The 19,373-nt window shown below is 39.6% G+C and overlaps 1 protein-coding gene across 10 annotated transcripts in view; it reads right to left on the reverse strand.

Annotated features, from left to right (window-relative positions):
• Positions 1–19,373, reverse strand: part of BLM (BLM RecQ like helicase) — a 99,858-nt gene that overhangs the window by 48,957 nt on the left and 31,528 nt on the right. For 9 of the 10 annotated variants that reach the window (XM_067697325.1, XM_067697333.1, XM_067697315.1 and 6 more), the window contains 7 exons: positions 17,191–17,323; positions 15,841–16,544; positions 13,877–14,068; positions 12,343–12,461; positions 11,283–11,396; positions 8,550–8,648; positions 8,192–8,340 (listed from right to left, as the gene is read on the reverse strand). In XM_067697325.1, coding sequence (XP_067553426.1) covers positions 8,192–8,340; positions 8,550–8,648; positions 11,283–11,396; positions 12,343–12,461; positions 13,877–14,068; positions 15,841–16,544; positions 17,191–17,323 — 1,510 coding nt within the window. Of the gene's footprint in view, positions 1–4,895; positions 6,399–8,191; positions 8,341–8,549; positions 8,649–11,282; positions 11,397–12,342; positions 12,462–13,876; positions 14,069–15,840; positions 16,545–17,190; positions 17,324–19,373 lie in introns of those variants that run through there. The other variant, XM_067697351.1, reaches the window with a different exon arrangement.

The following is a 19,373-nucleotide window of genomic DNA, read 5'->3' on the forward strand; positions in this document are numbered from 1 at the left end:
GCATGTGGGATCTTCCTGGACCAGGGCTTGAACCCATGTCCCCTGCACTGGCAGGCGGATTCTTAACCACTGCGCCACCAGGGAAGCCCCACGCACGCTGGTCTTTTGTCAGACCTCATTCTCTTACCTCTCCATGCGGTTGGCTATCCTTACCGAAAACTCTATTAGTGCTCACACCCGTGGGGTTTCTCCCCCTTACCTCTCTGACTTCTTCCTCTCCTTCTCTCCTTTCCTTGCTTACTCCTTAAGTGAGAATCACCCCCCAAAATGCTTGGCTCTTCTTTCTTCTTCCCCTATATTACCTTCTTCAGGGACCTCACTCTCACTGCTTTAAACAGCACCAAATATCATTCCTGCGAGTCCCAACTTGCACCCCCAGCTTAGATCTCTTTTCAGAGTTCTTAACCACAGTCCAACTTCTTTCAGGTCAGTGGTCTAAAGTTGGGGTGTGCATACCCCTAGGGTTCACAAAGACTTTCCAAAGGTACATGAGCAAAGACAATTTTAAAGGAATCAATTTCCAGATCCTCTGTTTTCACACTTACGAATTTCCCCCTAAAGATGGATCTGAGAATGCCTGTAGTCAGGACTCCCTGCTTGTTACTCCTACCCTGTTTTTTCCTTTTACAATTGTCTCTCACTTTTGGAAAACAAACAAATTTTACTTTTCACCCATTCTCAACTTTACCACTGTGCATTGTTTTGGACATAAAAACCTCCAGTACACCAAATAAAACAAATTGAAATATAGTATGGGTGTAGATGAAACTTTCTCTAATCCAAATACCAGAAACTCTTGGTAGGGCTTCATGTCTCTAAGTGTTTTACATTATTTCTGTTAAGAGTAAAGTATAACATCAGGAATAAAGTATTTTGGCCTTTATTGGGGTGTTCTGATTTCAGATATACTGAGAGTAAGGCGGTGGGAGAGAAGATGATTCTCACTTTATGAAGTTGCTTCTTTCATTCCAATTGTCATAAAACGCATTACTCTGAGGGTCTTGTGAGACTACTGTTAAACAATACTTCGAAACCATCCCTCTTAAGATATCATTTAGGGTTTCCCTGGTGGTGCAGTGGTTAAGAATCCACCTGCCAATGCAGGGAACACGGGTTCGAGTCCTGGTCCGGGAAGATCCCACATGCCGTGGAGCAACTAAGCCCACACACCACAACTACTGAGCCTGCACTCTAGAGCCTGCGAGCCACAACTACTGAGCCCGTGTGCCACAACTACTGAAGCCTGCACGCCTAGAGCCCATGCTCCGCAACAAGAGAAGCTACTGCAGTGAGAACCCCGTGCACCACAACAAAGAGTAGCCCCCGCTCACTGCAACTACAGAGAGCCCGTGCGCAGCAATGAAGACCCAACGCAGCCAAAAATAAATAAATAAATAAATGTTTAAAAAATGCTGAAAAATATCCATAAAAAAAAAAGATATCATTTCTATGTACAAAACAGAGATCTTTTAGTGCTTGAAATGGCAGAAGAATGTGTAGCAGATTGTGGCAAAAAAGACGGTAGATAAAGGACTTGATATGCCCATAGACTCTTTTTTTTTTTTTTGCGGTACGCGGGCCACTGTTGTGGCCTCTCCTGTTGCGGAGCACAGGCTCCGGACGCGCAGGCTCAGCGGCCATGACTCACGGGCCCAGCCGCTCCGCGGCATGTGGGATCTTCCCGGACTGGGGCACGAACCCGTGTCCCCTGCATCGGCAGGCAGACTCTCAACCACTGTGCCACCAGGGAAGCCCGCCCATAGACTCTTCTGATTGTTCTGTTATTTACAATCACTGCCACAGCAAAGGAAACTGCAGTCCTGATAAAATTAAGGCATAAAAAGAATTGCCCAGGAATACAAATGATGTAGATATTCTTGAAACTTATTTGATATGATTTGGGCTTAAGTTGGGAATGGTGCATGTGTCTGTCTCCCTACCAATAGAAATGCTGAAATGATTATACACAAGAATGGCTTTACTGCTCTTCCCTACAAATTACACTTTAATTTCAGAACCATGTTTTATACATTAAAAAAAAAAAGTTTTGGGTCAAAAAAAGAGAGACAACAGCAAGTGCTGGTGGAATCAGAACCCACTATACCACCGGCGGGAATGTAAAATGGTGCAGCCGCTTTGGGAAACAGTCTGGCAAAAGGTTAAAACAGTCCTCAAAAGGTTAAAAATAGTCACCATACGACCCAACAATTCCACTCCTGGGTATATACCCAAGAGAAATGAAAATACAGGTACACACAAAACCTCTTGTTTGTGAATGTTCATATGCAGTTCAAACCCATGTTGCTCAAGGGTCCACTGTATTCACACAATTTGTTATAATGAGAAAGTTAACAGTCTCTTAGAGGTCATTACATATAACATATCTTACTTGGCCTGTTGGAAAATGGATGTTTGGAATTAACAGATATTCTAGTTAGGGAGAGTTCACATCAATTGATGAATGGATAAATAAAATGTGGAATGCCTATTCAATGGAAGATTATTCAGCCATAAAAAGGAATGAAGTTCTGATATGTGTTACAACACGGATGACCCTTGAACACAGGTTAAGTGAAAGAAGATGGGCACAAATGAGGAGAGAATGGGGAGTGACTGCTGAGTACTAGGTTTCTTTTTGGGGTGATGAAAATGTTCTAAACTTAGATTCGGGGGATGGTTGCACAACTCTGAAAATACAAACGCACTAAATTCTAACCTTTAAATGGGTGAATTTTGTGGTGTGTCAATTATATCTCAATATTTTCTTTTCTAAAAAAGCTTTGGATTCCAAAATATCTTCACAAAGGGAGTACTGATGTTGCCATTAAAATGGTAAATATTATTAGGTCCAGGGTGTCAAACTCATGTCATTTTAAGTGATGTGTCAGGAAATGGAATCAATTTGCACTCAGCTCTTGTTGCTCTTGGAACTGAGGCACTGTCATGAGGATATGCACTAAGTAGTTTATGTGAACTTAAAAACAAAGAATTTTTTTTTATATGTAAGAAAATAAGTTTGGCCAATTGGTTTGGCAATGACAACTGGCTTTGCCAGTTAGGTTATATGGTAGTCATGTGCCACTGTTGAATAGTTTTGACAAAACTATTATTTAAAAGCATATCAGGGACTTCCCTGGTGGTCTCGTGGTTAAGAATCCGCCTTCCAATGCAGGGGATGCGGGTTCGATCCCTGGTTGGGGAACTAAGATCCCACATGCTGCCGGGCAACTAAACCCACGTGCTACAACTACTGAGCACGCGGGTCACAACTAGAGAGCCCATGTGCCACAAATACAGAGCCCACACGTCCTGGAGCCTGTGTGCCACAACTACTGAGCCCATGTGTCACAACTAGAGAGAAGCCCGCACCCTGCAATGATGAGCCCGCTCACTGCAGCGGAGGATCCAGCATGCCGCAACGAAGATCCAAGTAACAGAAACTAAGAACCGACGCAGCCAAAAATAAAAGGAATAAATATTAAAAAAAAAAAAAAAAAGTTGAGGACTAGGAAAGCATATTAAGAGTCCCTGCACACAGCAGAGAAGACAGATAAGCTCTTTGAGGGACTGGTATAAAGAAAATTATTTTAAAAAAAGAAAAGCATATCACCTGATTAAAAATATATGTCAAAAATATACTAGGAAAGGTGTACTGAAACTAATAGTATTTTGATTTCCCCAACTCCTTCAAATATACTGGACACAAGATTCACCTGACTGAAAGAGTAACACAAATACTTAATAGTCTTTAGAAAAGTTTTGGTAAAGCATTTTTTTTAGGGTATATTTCCCAGAAAAAGTAAAGTAACTAATGATCTGACTTATTTTGTCAGTCAGATGGTTTTCAATTCTTCGCTTTTCACAATATTTGCAGGACTCAATTGAGATGTCAGCTGACAGATCATTAAAAATAATTTTTGATGACAGATCATATTTTGGCATTTACATCAGAAGGAATTGGAATAATTGAGCGTTAATACTGTAATAAAATGTTTTCCATTCCTATCTACATGTTTATGTGAGCAACATTTCTCAATGCTATAAAATATACCTATAAAAATAAGAAATATGAACAGACTTGATTTATCCATAGATATATGTACTAATTGGGAAAAAGTCCTATCTCATTAAGTTACACATTCCCCATCAAAATTTATACTTAAGAATTATTTTCAAAAATATTTAAGCTATTCTGATCAGTCAGGTACTACTAATGATTATATATAATTCAATTAGGACAAAAATTTTGGTATAGGAAATTTAAAAATAATTTATATATATATTTTTCTTGCAGGTAAATATGACAGAGTAAGCAACAGGCTTCATGCATAAAAATAGGATAAAATTAGGATAAAATTCTGTAGGGAAACTGAAAGAGATATATGAATTTGAAAAGAAAAGGGGAAATTAAAAAACCTGTTAAAGAGTTAAAATTTTTATTATGTCTTCTATAAGTGGGAGATAGTAGGTACAGAATTGCTATATTATGTTTATAGTCTACTGGATACATTTAAAAGAGCTAAGTAACAATTCTGTTTAAAAATGTTATTTACAACAGACCACTGTTCTCTTTATTTAAACTCATGTTGAGGAATTTCCTGGTGGTTCAGCGGTTAGGACTCCATGCTTTCACTGCCAAGGGGCTGGGTTCAATCCCTGGTTGGGGAACTCCCTCAAAAAACCAAAACAAAACAACAAAAAACAAAAAAAGTCATGTTGAAAAATTTTAGGTATCAGGTTTAGAAATGTACAAGTGGTACAATTCTCCAAAATTCTTTTAAGTCTCGTTGATTCAACTCTGCTTTCTCTCTGGATTCTGTCCCCTCCTTCCACTTCTGGTGTTGCCAATCTCTCTCCTAGATGGCTACAACTGGGTTCCTAAAGGGCCACCCTACCTCTAATCTCTTGTTCCTCCATTCCATCTTCTGTTCCACTGCCAGGGTTATCATTCAACCATACAGTTCAGATCAAGCCACTTCCCAGGTCAAAATGCCTACATAAGAAAGTCCAAACACTTTACCATCATGATATGCAAGACCCTCCAGATCTGGCCTCAAGCCACCTTTCTAGGGTCATCCCTTTATATTTCTCTTCTTATCCAATGGATTATCCACCATTCCTTGGGCCTGACTTGTAATTTCATGCCAGAAACTTCAGCCCTGAATTCTCACTCTTCACCTGTTAAAATGCCATTCACCTTCCACTTCATACCCACTAGGATGAGTATAATCAAAAAGATACAGTAACAAGTGTTGGTGTGGATGTGGAGAAATTGCAACCCTCATATACTACAGAAGGTGAAATGGTGCAGCTGCTTTGGAAAATAATCGGGAAGCTCTTTAAAAGATTAAATGTAGAATTACCATATGACCCAACAATTCTACTCCTAGGTATATGCCTAAGAGAAATAAAAACTTACATCCACATGACAACTTGTATACAAATGCTCACAGAAGCATTATTAATAACAGCCAAAGAATGGAAGCAACTCAAATATCCATTACATGATGAATGGATAAATAAAACAGAATATACATACAATAAAAAAAGGATGAAATACCAATATGTGTTACAACATGGATGGACCTTGAAAATGTTATGTTAAGTGAAAGAGGCCAATCACAAAAGGCCACATAATGTATGATTCTATTTACATGAAATGTCCAGAATAGGCAAAAATCTATGGACACAGAAAGTAATTAGTGATTGCCTAGAGTTGGGGCGATAGGGAATAGTGGGAATTGACTGCTAATGGGTATGGAGTTTCTTTTAAGTGAGACAAAAATGTTCTAAAATTAGGTAGTGGTGGGGTTGCACAGCCCTGTGAATAAATGAGAAATAAAGCAAAACATCAACCCATAGAACTGCATACTTCAAATAGGCGAATTTTAAGGTATGTAATTTATATCTCAGTACAGCCGTTTAAAACTTTAAAAAGACCATTGTTCCTACAAAGTCCACTTCCTTTATAAAACCCTACCTGACCCTCCTCGTAACCGTTAGTTGTTACTTTGGGTTACAGTCAATCTTGCCTTCCAAGTTCCAGCAGTCAATTTACATCTCTAATCACCACTTACTTCATTCTGCATTTGGTACAGTATTTAAAGGGTTCTGAAAGCAGACTGTTTGGGTTTAAGTCCTCACTCCAATACTTGCTAGGTGTATGACTTTGTTTAAGCTGTTTAATTTCTCTGTGTTTCAGTTTCCTCATCCATAAAGTGAGGGAAATAGGAGCACTGACCTCATAAGATTTTTGTGTGGATAAATGAGTCAATACACATAAAATGCCAAGAACAGTGCCTGGCACATTGTATAGGCTAAATATGTAAGTGTTAGCTATTATTGTGGTATTATAGTATTATTGTTGTATTTACTGTCTAAATGTCTATCTCTTTTCTCTTTCTCAGTTTGTATTTTAAGGCCCTAAGGAAAAGGAATAAAGTCAATCCATTTTACTTATTTCCATCCTCATATTTCCCAAAGATGAAGAATACTATCACAGACTGGCAGTAGGAGAGAAGCATGGGGGCCATGGCTTCAACCCTAGGGACACATGCCTTCACCAGGGCCATGACATAGCAGCAGTTGGGAAATGTAATCCAAACAAGAGGCCTATGGGCAGAAAAGAAGATAAGGAAAAAAATGTAACAGAAAGTGTTTGTTAAAAATCTTTTACTTCCACTCAGGGATTTAAATTCTCCCAAATATAGAAGTACCAAATATATTAAGGAGTCAACAGACCTGCCCAAATTTTCATATTTTACCCACATTTACCAAAGTTCCTCCATATGTTTCATTTATTCATTCTTACTGAGTGCCAAATATGCACAGGGCACCACATGCTAGACTCAGGAAATGTACAATCTATTACTTTTCCAAGCAGACCTCCCCCGCACATTACTAGGAAAAGATATTAAACCTGTATGTGCAATGTTTACTCAAACAAAAATGACAAATTCTACACTTTCAAAAGGTTATTCAAAAGGTGAATTGAATTTATATCACTTCTTTTAACTATGGGCATTTGGCAATTAATATTACTAGTCTAAAAGAATAGTAGATTGTGGGCTTCCCTGGTGGCACAGTGGTTGAGAGTCTGCCTGCCGATGCAGGGGACACAGGTTCGTGCCCCGGTCTGGGAAGATCCCACATGCCGCGGAGCAGCTGGGCCCGTGAACCATGGACGCTGAGCCTGAGCGTCCAGAGCCTATGCTCCGCAACAGGAGAGGCCACAACAGTGAGAGGCCAGTGTACCGCAAAAAATAAATAAATAAAAGCTTTTATAGATCAATGGAGTACTTGTAGAAGCAAATTTCTAGCATGTAGGTTCTTCACTAGAACCTGAAGACACCTTAAATATAATGTTGTAATGTAAATCAATTATGGAAGAAAATATTTTTTTCCCCCAAATTTTATACAAACACTCCTCTTCAAGTAAGATTAAAATAAAAATTTTGCATTCTGGGGCTTCCCTGGTGGCACAGTGGTTAAGAATCCGCCTGCCAGGGCTTCCCTGGTGGCGCAGTGGTTGAGAGTCCGCCTGCTGAAGCGGGGGACATGGGTTTGTGCCCCGGTCCGGGAGGATCCCACGTGCCGCGGAGCGGCTGGGCCCGTGGGCCATAGCCGCTGGGCCTGCGCGTCCGGAGCCTGTGCTCCGCAACGGGAGAGGCCGCAGCAGTGAGAGGCCCGCGTACCGCAAAAAAAAAAAAAAAAAAAAAAAAAAGAATCCGCCTGCCAATGCAGGGGACACCGGTTTCAGCCCTGGTCCGGGAAGATCCCACATGCCATGGAGCAAATAAGCCTGTGCGCTGCAACTACTGAGCCTGAGCTCTAGAGCCCGCGAGCCACAACTACTGAGCCCACGCTCCACAACTATTGAAGCTGGCATGCCTAGAGCCCGTGCTCTGCAACAAGAGAAGCCACTGCAATGAGAAACCCATGCACCACAACAAAGAGTACCCCCACTTACCGCAACCAGAGAAAGCCTGCGCGCAGCAACGAAGACCCAATGCAGCCGAAAAAACAAAAAACAAAAACCATACTGGCTCCCAGCCCCCCAAATTCTGATATAATTGGCATTGGGTACAACCTGGGCATTGGGATTTTTAAGACTCCATAGATGATTCTAATGTGCAGCAATCTGGGAACCACTACCCCAGGGTTTCAAAATTAATAAGTTTCGACAACTTACACCTGAGGTCTAAGAATCTTCAGCTGAGTGAGGATGTCCTTCTGTACCCTGGGATTAGCTGTGGCAGTAAGAGCCATCACTGGAACAGAGGGAAACTTCTGGCGAAGCATATTCATTCTTTTGTAATCTGGACGAAAATCATGTCCCCACTAGTTGGAAAAAAAAAAAATACTGCTTTTCAGACTATTTGGATCTTCCTTATATAAAGCAAAGACTGCTCACTATATTAAGAACCACCTTATTCTTCAGTGAAATAGCAGAATAATTCACTCAATACTTTTTCTCTTGGCTCTGAAAATATATATACTGTTGGTAGTACAATCTATTGCTATCTCAAGACATAGAGAACAGTATTTACCTGACTGACACAATGTGCTTCATCAATAACAAAACGTGCCAAGAGCTTCCTCTCATACAGATTCTCCAGAGTAGAAATCAGTCTGTTACTTGCACAGACCTAGACCAGAAATGCATTAATCAGACATTTAAAAACATTTAAACATATCACCTTAAGGATTTGGTTGTCTTTAAGTTCCACTATGACTTAAGTTGTATTAAAACCTCCACATAAAATTGGTTCTGATTTCGATCTACAAATAGAATTAGAAGTAATAGGAAATAGCAAATGAGACATTTCAGAATGTTTACCCACATTTAGCAAACAGTTTTGTATTAGGTCAGTGGTTCTAAAAGAATTTTTCTTCCTCAGTGTATTTGGGAGCCACCACATGTTTACACTGGTAGCAGGGTTACAGACGTGTGTTACGTGTGTGTGTTGTCTGGGGGAAATATATACATATATATGTACATATATACATATATATATGTACATATATTTATATTTTGTAGCTCTGTCCATAACTGGGCCTGGAAGCAATGACATGCTAGTAGCAATGACCATCTCTGGCACCCATGTCTTGATAGACATGTCAAAAGGTCACAGAAGCCAGTCTGATGGAGCCTTCCCACTGGCCAAACCTAGGACAATTAGAACATCAAAATACATAATAGTAAATGATTATAACCTACTGAATAAATTAAGAATCCATGATTTCATATTGATACAAATAAATATGTGGGTAAAGGGAAAAGCCTGTCCTTACAGCAGAATGCCAACTAAATTGGAAAAAAATCATCATTTGGCACTCACTACAATAATAACTGATGGGGAATCATCAATGGATGAGGAAACTCTTGGGTCAAAGTCTGATGAGTAATAGGATATTTACATAGTCTCAAGAGTATTCCATAACAGGATACCTACAATTACAAAAAAAAATTAATTTATTTTTGTAATTAATAATCACAAAAAAAGAGTAATTTTTCAGTGCAAGTCTGGCAGACAACAACACCTTAACCAAATGATCAAAGTTAACTAACATCACCCGTAATATAGAATGAATCAACACCAAATGCCTCCTGATAGGATACACTGAGAACATATCACCACTTCTGTGATATTCCCCTCAAAAATGACGAATACAAATCCAATCAGGAGGAAACATAAACTGAGGGACAGTCCTCAAAACAACTGGCCTTCACTCTTCAAAACTGTCAAAATCATGAAAGACAGAATGCAATGCATAATCTAGGATTTTCTTTTGCTAGGAAGGATATTATTGGGACAACTGGTGAAACTGGAATAAGGTTTACAGATAAAGTAATAGTACTGCATCAATGAATATTTTCTAATTTTGATAACTGTACTGAGGTTATGCAAGAGAATTCCTTGTTTTTAGGAGATGTACAGTGAAGTATTTGGGGTTAAAAGGATATGTCTGCAACTTACTCTCAAATGTTTGAGGGAAAAAGAGAGAAAGAATGATAGAGCAATTACAGTAAAATGCTACCATTTGGGGTTTCCTGTGAAAGTTATACAGGAATTCTTGCACTAAACTGTACATCAGAAATTATGTCAAAAAATTTAAAATATACATATTCTAATGGGCTTTTATGAGATAATAGAAAAGATACACTGGTCTCTGCTCCCAGTTCCTGGGCACAGGGTTCCTGGAACTCTTGTAAATTCTTAAGTGATAAAGCAGTACGAGCAGGACTCCCCCGGTGGCGCAGTGGTTAAGAATCCACCTGCCAATGCAGGGGACACAGGTTCGAGCCCTGGTCTGGGAAGATCCCACGTACCACGGAGCAACTGAGCCCGTGAGCCACAACTACTGAGCCTGCGCTCTAGAGCCCATGCTCTGTAACAAGAGAAGCCAGTGCACGGCAACAAAGAGTAGCCCCCACTCGCCGCAACTAGAGAAACCCCACGCGCAACAACAAAGACCCAATGCAGCGGAAAAAAAAAAGAGCACTAGGAGCATCTTTTGTTCTCTTGAGGCAACTGTGGGTGGGCTCCTGGGTGGGGGATGGTCACCAGAAAGACCAAGCCATGATTAGAAACTTGGAATTTTCGGTCCTACCCCCATCCACCAGAGAAGGGAGTCAGTCTAGAAGTGGAGTCAATAATTGTTCATGCCTACGTGAGGAAGCCTCCATTAAATCCCAAAACTATGGGGTTCAGAGAGGTTCTAGGTTGGCAAACACATCCATGTACTGGAGGCTGATGCACCCCAACTCCACAGGGACAGAAGCTCCTGTGCTCAGGACCTTCCCAGACCTTGCCCTGTGTATCTTTTCATCTGACTGTTTATCTGTGTCCTTTACCATAGCCTTTAATAAACTGGTAAATGTAAGTAAGTGTCTCCCTGAGATCTGTGAGCTGCTCTTGCAAGTCACTGAATTCAAGCAGGAGGAGGTCACGGGAACCTCTGATTTGTAGCCAAGTCAGACAGAAGTTGCGAGTACCCTGTGGATTGGCCCCTGAAGCAGAGTGGTAAGAATCTTGTGGGACTGAGCCCTTAACCTGTGGGACCTGACACTATCTCTGGATAGTTGACAGAGAACCACTTGATATAAGGAAAAACCTCCATACATTTGGTGACTAGAAGTGAAATATTCTATGTGAGTAGTAAAGGAGAGAAACACAGAAGGGAAAGACTGGGTTTTTCCTTACTCAGTAGGGAGAAATGGGTTGTTTTTCTAAAAGAGCTTTAATATAGTATTTTAAAATAATGATATAAATACAAACCTTCTCTGGAGTAACATAAAGAAGTTTTATAATCGGGTCTTTTTTTGATAACTGGAGGTAAATATTTGTAGCTTCTGAGTCAGTCTTATCACCTGTCAGATATGTAGCCGGAATCTAAGCATAAAAGTAGTAAACAATTTAAATTTTACCCATTAATCTGATCAAGATTACATTTATCCGTAGGTTTCATAAATATTTTACAAGTCACATATCACACCTGTCAAAGGAAAGAGAATCTCAACATAATAAAAAGTAATCAGTACATATTTTTTAAAAACCCTTGTTAACCATAAGTCAAATATTCTTCCCATTGTTTACTTTTCTTTTCTTTTTCCCATTTCTTTACTTCCTTAGCTTTTCATATCTGTAAGTAAGATAAATATGAATTCAGCATCCAGAAGGTTCCAGTCCTAATGTATGACCACATTTTTTTTTTTAAGGTAAATGCATCTTTTGGGTTTTAATGCATACCAACACTGAAAGGACCATAACATCATGAATGGCTGAACAATGGCTACCATCACTGTACTAAAACATGCTTGGGAAGAAAAATCAAACCAGTGGTCTTGTTGAGGGGTGGTGGTTCATAAAGCTGAACACAGTTCTGTTTGATCACAGTATGTAGGATTTAATAGACTGTATTCATATACTTTCTTAACCTCAGCCAGGAGGAAAAGGGACATATGTGTGTGGGCATGCACATGTGTATACATTTTAAGATATTAAGGGAGTGAGAGAGAACTAAGCTGATCTGACAGGAGTAAAAAAAGAAATCCTTCCATATTAGAAAAAAAAATTTACATCAGTAAAATACAGGTTAAAAGTTCTTACCAAAATACATTCTTCTAGAGTAAAATCAGACTGAATTCCAGAAGGCTACCTGTACCAGAATTCTCAAAGACTTGTTCTTAAATGTACAACTTAATATAACTGCCGTGCTTTATTCTTATAATCCATGAACTATTTAATGAAAAAGGTTACCCAGAGTACTGAAATATAATTGTTTTTAAATTCTGTTTTTATTAGCATTTTTATTATAATTGGTAGTGTTTTAACTTACATCAAAGGAAGTCAGCTTTTGGACTTGATCTATTATAAGTGATCTCAAGGGAGAAATGACAATAGTGACCCCGGGAGAAACACAGGCAGGGAGCTGGTAACACAAGCTTTTACCACCTCCTAAAAGAAATCACAACAACAAAAAAATCTGTCAGATTCTATTTTGAGAGTATGAAGGCAAAAGTTACAATATAAATTACATATAATATTTAAAGTAATTAACTAATAGGACACCAAGTGATATTCTCCATGGTGCCAAAATATGCCATATTTGAATGAGCCAAAATACTTGGGCGATTTAAATGTGTAAAAATGATCTCTTGGGACATCTTATGTATGTGCATATCATAGCAAAAGCAAGAATCAGGGCAGGAAACTTAAATGCAACAGAATTACTTTAAAAGTCTACTTGAGAAAGACCCTGAAAAATGCCCCCTTGAAACCCTAGAGGATAACGGAAAGCCATGAAAACCACTGGACGAGGGAGGCGAGAATTCTACCATTGAACCAACGCCTCAAACCTCTGGACGAGATCAATGCCAGGGTCCTCTCCAGCTTTAGTTTTGGAGTACCAAATTGGAGTCAAATCAGAAGACACAGACTGAACAAGTTAATGAAGTATGAAATGCTGCTGATTAAACAAACCAACACTGTCTAAAATTTAAAATCAGCTTGAAAAAATTCGGATACCCAGGCAACATTATTTAATGACGATGGCAACAACTGATCGAAGGTCACAACAAAGGTGAGTAAAAGGCAGAGGGAAGACTACATGTGAATAATGAAACTCCAAACTCCCTATGCTGCTGCTGCTTTTTTTTTTTAATTGAAGTATAGTTGATTTACAGTGTCCCCATGCCTCTTATCCTAATGGCTTATTTAATATTCTTATTTGGATGACTATAAATCATTGAACAGCTGTTATAAACTTTAATAGCATGATGAAAAGTCCTGGATCTCTTCAAAACTGAGGACAAGAAAGAACTACACTCAATGCTTTTCACTTAATCCTCAAGACATTCTGTGAAGTGGGCACGTTGGTATTATCCCCACTGCGCACACGAGGAGACTGGGGTTCAGGGAGTGAAGTGCCTTGCTCAAGTCCACACTGTTAATAAGTGGCAGAACTGTGCTTTAAGCCTAGGGCATCGCTCCAAAGCTGATGATTTTTAACCACCATACAACACTAGGTTGTACCAGATAAACTGCCAGAAATGGTCGTGGTCTCTGACAGTAACTTTTTGGCTCATGTTCCAGGCTAATTTCGACTAGAAAAAAGAAAAATTCCCAAAGGAAAATCCTAGATCAATTCAACACAACGAGCTTTGAGTTGAAAATCTTAAAGGGCAATAATGCTATCATATCAACAACTAGAATAGAGGATTGAGGTGATACTCTTTCCTAACTATGGCATGGGAGGTTTAGAGGTCCCTAAATGATAGAAATACTGTGTAGGTTCTTTTTATTTTTATTAAAGGGCTTTCATTTAACATCTGCCAATGGATTCCTGCCAATTCATATCTAAAAATACATACCAGTGGGCATTAAGATAAAACAGTCTTCACCAAGTAGTGCAGCATTGATCGCCTCTAGCTGATTAGTTCTAAAATTATGCAGGCCAAATTTTTTATGAAAAATCTTCATCATTTCTTTCGTATGAGGAAAATTAAGACTTTGGAAACGCTCGTGTTTCAGATCTCTGGATGCTAAACTTTGCTCCGACTTGTCTAAGAAAATAATCAATGTTAAGAGAAATCAGGGCATTACTGTAACAAATCAGTTTTAGCATTTTAACCCTTTGCCCTGCATAATCACTGGTGTACGTTTCCTTGCAGCACATCCTTCTTTACCCGTTTATCAGGGTTTCCTCGCTGTCCAGTGTCAAAGCCACCAGAGACATCCTAAGGGCCAAATTCAAGTCTTTCCTTGACTTTTCTGTAGCATCTACCACTACTATTTATTCTCTCCTTCTCTCTTGACCTTCAAGATAATCATGGGTTTTCTACTCGCTTTAAATTCCCTTTCCTGGCTCCATTTCCTCCACTTGCCCCTTAAATTTGGGAATCTTTTGGACACTTGGGACTGGGTTTTTTAGACTGGTTTTTTTTTTTGGAATTTTCCTAGTCCTATAACCTTAAACATCACCGATGTGCACACAACACCTAGATCTCTTTCTTAAGACTTGACGGATGCCCTCCTAAGTTCCAGTCCTGCACGCACCTCGAACTGTCCGCCAGACATTTCTACCTGAACGACTTCCCAACACTTCATGCTCAACAAGCCTTAAAACAGCCCTCCTCAGCTTTGCTCCAAATCTGCCTGCCTCCTGACTTCCCTGTTTCTGTTAACAGTGTCACGGTATTCCCAGTCACTGGGTCTGAAACCGCAGAATCACCCCAACTTCCTCTGGTTCTTCTTCCATGGCGTCTCTCACGCCCACCCCCATGCTGCCTCCTCGCTGTTGTAACTCTGGCTCCGCACAGAGAACAAGAGGTGCTCGCGCCAGTGCTGGCGGTTACATCAACCCCGGCACTCAACCACCGCAAAGATAACTGCGAACACCAAGTATGACATGCCCAAACATGACACAAAAATAAATCCATTAATGGTTATTTTAAAGGTCAACAGAGGAACTGTAAGAACAACCTCCGTGGCATTAAGTCATCAATGGCAAAAACAGGGAGGACTGTACTTTACAAAAACTTACACGTATAAACTTGTTTCAGTTAAAAAAACCCCACTTTTTGATAACTTTATAGGGTCGATGTAAGGTTTTAAAATTAATTTTGGGTTTTCTCTGCAGCCTTTACAACGTCTAATTTCACTCTTCCAAAAACTTCTCTCAGTAAACTGTGAGCTCCAAGAGGGCAGGAACTCTTCATTACTCATCTATTACCAGGACCTGTGCACAGAACATGGCACACAGTGGGCACTCCATAAATATCTGCTGAATGAATTAAAATGATTCTAGACCAAAAGAAATAACTTGACTGATTTAAGAAATTTCTGACTTCTTATCTTTCTTAGGCTGTCCTAAATTTTAATATTTGAAGACATAAAACATGTTTCTACTTTATAAACTGATCAGTTCTCATCAATCCAGAATTCTAAAAATACACACAATTACAATTTTAACATAAATTCAGCTTTGCTTTTTATCCATCCCCCATAATCATTAAAAACTTGGCCCTCATGAGCTTTATTGTTTTAGGGACTGAAAAATGTTAATTTAAAGGCAAAGCACATTTGTAATGACTTTAGAGTTTTACTACAATAGGTTATAATTACACATTTTATAAAACTACAGCTGCTACAGAGACAAAAGAGCAACTTGCTTTTGAAATTGTGATTTGTAATTCATATTATCAGCAGAAATTTGCATAGAAACAATGTTGTTTTCAGGCCATGATGATTTGCTATGGTTTTTCTTACACGATTCCTATTTTGGACAGTTTTGTTTTCATATAAAATATAAGCATTCAATTTATTTTAAACTTACCAGTGTAATTCTGAATTGACTCTGAGAAGTTTTTATTCTGAGCAGTAGATGCCAGAAGACAGTCTGTCTTGGCTGAAGAAGAAATTCTTTCTGATACTGATTTAACGGGCCGACCTTCCTTAATAGGTTGATAGGCAGCTGTGGAAGACTTGCTGGCTGCTAAATTATGCATCACATTTTCCCAGTCATCATCATCATCATCAAAGTCATCTATGTCAAAACTGTCAATATCATAGGACGCCTGGATTTCTCTTTCCAAGTCATTCATAGAGGTAGTGTGTTTATTCTGATCTTTCACAGCAGTGCTTGTGAGAACATTTCCTGGGAAATAAGAGCTTTCATTTCTTTTTTCAACCCTTGGTGTTTCAGCCCAGTTGCTACTTACAAAGGACTCCTGTAAATGGGAATTGAATAACGGTCTTTCAAAGAGATTCTTGGTGGTGGCTGAGAATCCTGTCTTTCCTGGGGTAGGAGTCAGTAAACACTCCCCAGTAGAAATGGAATTTGAGGGAAGGTTTGGAAAAGTGAACTCCTTAACAGAATTCCCTGTAGGACAGGAATCACCCTTTGGAAATGCACAAGGTGGGGAAACAGATGCCATATCCTTCACAGAGCTACCAAGTGAATCAGGCCTGCATCTCCACAATGAGCCAAGAACACTGGCATCACTCGTATTAAAATCTGCTTCAGCCAGGAGTTTCCTTCTGAAGAGAGAGCACAGAACATCAAATTAATTATAAGTAGTCAGCTATGGTAGGCACACAAGTTTATCTTTAGTTTTCATGCCAGATTGTGGCAAAATATATCCTCTTTCTTCCAACCTTAAAAATTTGAATACAAATGCTAAAGGAACAGTTGTTGTTGTTGTTGTTGTTTTTTGCAGCAACTTTAAAGAGACTTTTAATGACTGGGGTGTGGCTGGACCTAAATGTTGAATGGTTTAGGGCACTGGGGACTGAAGTCAAGCAATCAGTAGGCCATCTGAGACTGCTGCTGGCGGTAGCCACCGCGGCGCAGGTAGCCCTCATTTGAAAAAGTAATAAATTTAAGACACAGTGTATAGCACAGGAAACTCTACTCAATACTCTGTAATAACCAATATGGGAAAAGAATCTGAAAAAGAATAGATATATGTACATGTATAGCTGAATCACTTTTTTTGTATACCTGAAACCAACACAACATTGTAAATCAACTACATTCCAATTAAAAAAAAAAAAAAGACAAAGTGATAATTATCTTATTCAATTTCTTGGCCAGAATGCCTGGAAATCTTGCCCCATACATTTGTGACTTACAGTAGTGTTGGAAAGGCAATCAGATATATTCCAGAAGGAGAAAAATCGATACCTTATGTCCCGCTGCTGGAGCAGTTTATTCCCACAATCCAAAGTTTTCAGCTTGTCATCAGGAATAGTGTCAACTAATTCACAGATATGGTCCATCACACGAATAAGTTGCTGCTGTAAACTTATCTGTCTAGCTATAAAGTATTTATGTTGTTAATATTTTTTGTCAACAACAAAAAAGACTTAACAATTTGAAAGCCATGCATGTAAAACTTGAAGTAGTTTACAAATGAGATTAGAAACAACCATATATTCTCCCATTATCTGCCTATGAAATAATTTGAAGTCATACTGTCTCTATTCTAGATCATAAGAGCTCATAACTATGCTATCCTTTCATTTCATGTTAATTCTTATTATTTCTCTTAGGGTAACCAAAGTTGTTGTAAGATACAAAAGTTCATGATGTTTTACTAACTTCAGGTGTAAATCTCACCATGCCCATACAAAGTACATTATAAAGTGTGGACAGGTAAGAACCTCACCTGTTGCTCTGGTTTGCCTGCCAACCAGTGTTTCCTAACAGTACAGCACTTGGACTTTCTTTTTGGAGACTACTCCCATCCCCACTCCCACGTCCTCAGTGGGCATCTGATGTAAGGCAGCTCAATGAGAATGAGATCTAAGAGTTTTTCGACTGACTGGAAAAGAGGACCTCTCTCTTTAACAAGTTGGACAGGCTGCTGGTGGCCATCTCTGCCACCACGGAGAAAAACACAAGCTTGAAAATAAGACCAACACAAGGAAAAGCAGAAAACAGAGATGAAAGGAAATGGGAGATTGAGATGGAGAGATGGGATGAAAGAGAAGAGAGAGAAGGCAGGTGTGAAAGAGAGAAATTCCTGATAACAATGTCTGGACATCTGAATCTGGCCAGCCCACTTCACACTTTTAAATTTCAGCTATGTAACTAAGAAATAATGTCAAAGGAGGGGTGGCTTTATATGACGGAAAGAAAAAAAAATGGGTTAGGGTAGCAATGGGAAGCAAGGAAGATGCCTACCTACCTCTGGGGCCTAAGGTATGCAGGAGAAATAAACAGTTTAGGTGGGCTGCAGAGGCAACAGTATTCTCAGAAGACAATCAGAGAAGAGAATGACGCTACTGGGAAATTGTTGACCGAGGGCAGTTGGTTGAAGGGTCTAAGGGGCTGGAAGGAGAGGAAGAGAGGACAGACAGGGGTGGTGGTGGGGACAGAACACAGACGATGGGATGCATGCGTCTGTGTGAAAATGACCTGGGGGTGTGGACTTTTACTAGTTTTGGCTGATGTAAATAGGGTCATGAAGTATGAAATGGTAAAAGTGGACTTGCTGGGTTCCTGTTTCACATCTGTTTTCTCTGCAAGGAGAATGGGCACTGGATTGGAGAGAGGAGCATAAACAACAGTCCAAAGGAAATGAAAACCAAGACAGGCTCAGAGAAATACAGCTATTGGAAAGGAGCTCAAGTCTTCGTCTAGACAGATTACACCTCAGAGTACAAAGGAAACCTGCAAAGAAAATGTCACTGATGCATGCGGCATCTAGTGAATAGGAGAGGTGATGGAAGAGTGAAGACAGGCAAATATTGTTTTAATTTTCAAAAAAATTCTAAAGGGATGCCAAAAGCTTCAGGCTGGTGATCTTAAAGTTAATTCAAGGCAAAATTCCAGAACATGTTATCAAATGGCTGCTTTGTGAGCTCTAAGAAAAAAAGGAAACAATTATAGAGTTAGCAAGAGTTCATAAAAATAAACCAGCCATCTCAACGTATTTCCTTCTTTGAAAGGATTACTAGACTAGCAGATAATGACAGCTACCATTTATTGAAGGCCTACAGTATGCTGGGCACTTTACCTTGAATCCTGACAACTACTGGGCAAGGCAGGCACTATTTTCCTCATTTAACAGAAGAAGAAACTGAGGTCCAAAGAAGGTTAATTAATTAGGCATAGTCACCCAGCCAGGAGTGGGAAGAGGCAGGCTTGTATACTAGGTCTGCATCACTCTAGAGCCAATGTCCCACCTGTTCCCTCTTGCTGCCTCAGACCTTGAACTTCTAGAGTCATATGACTGAGTCTTTTGCATCCCCGTGGACAAGGGAGAGAAACAGTCTGAAGGCAGACGTGTAACAAGATGAACAAGAAGTGGTGATGAAGGGACTGATGTCAGCTGAGAGGGAGGCCGCTAATGACATTCTGTG

Source organism: Pseudorca crassidens, chromosome 1 (assembly GCF_039906515.1).
Source record: "Pseudorca crassidens isolate mPseCra1 chromosome 1, mPseCra1.hap1, whole genome shotgun sequence".
In the NCBI taxonomy this organism is placed as follows: Eukaryota; Metazoa; Chordata; class Mammalia; order Artiodactyla; family Delphinidae; genus Pseudorca; species Pseudorca crassidens.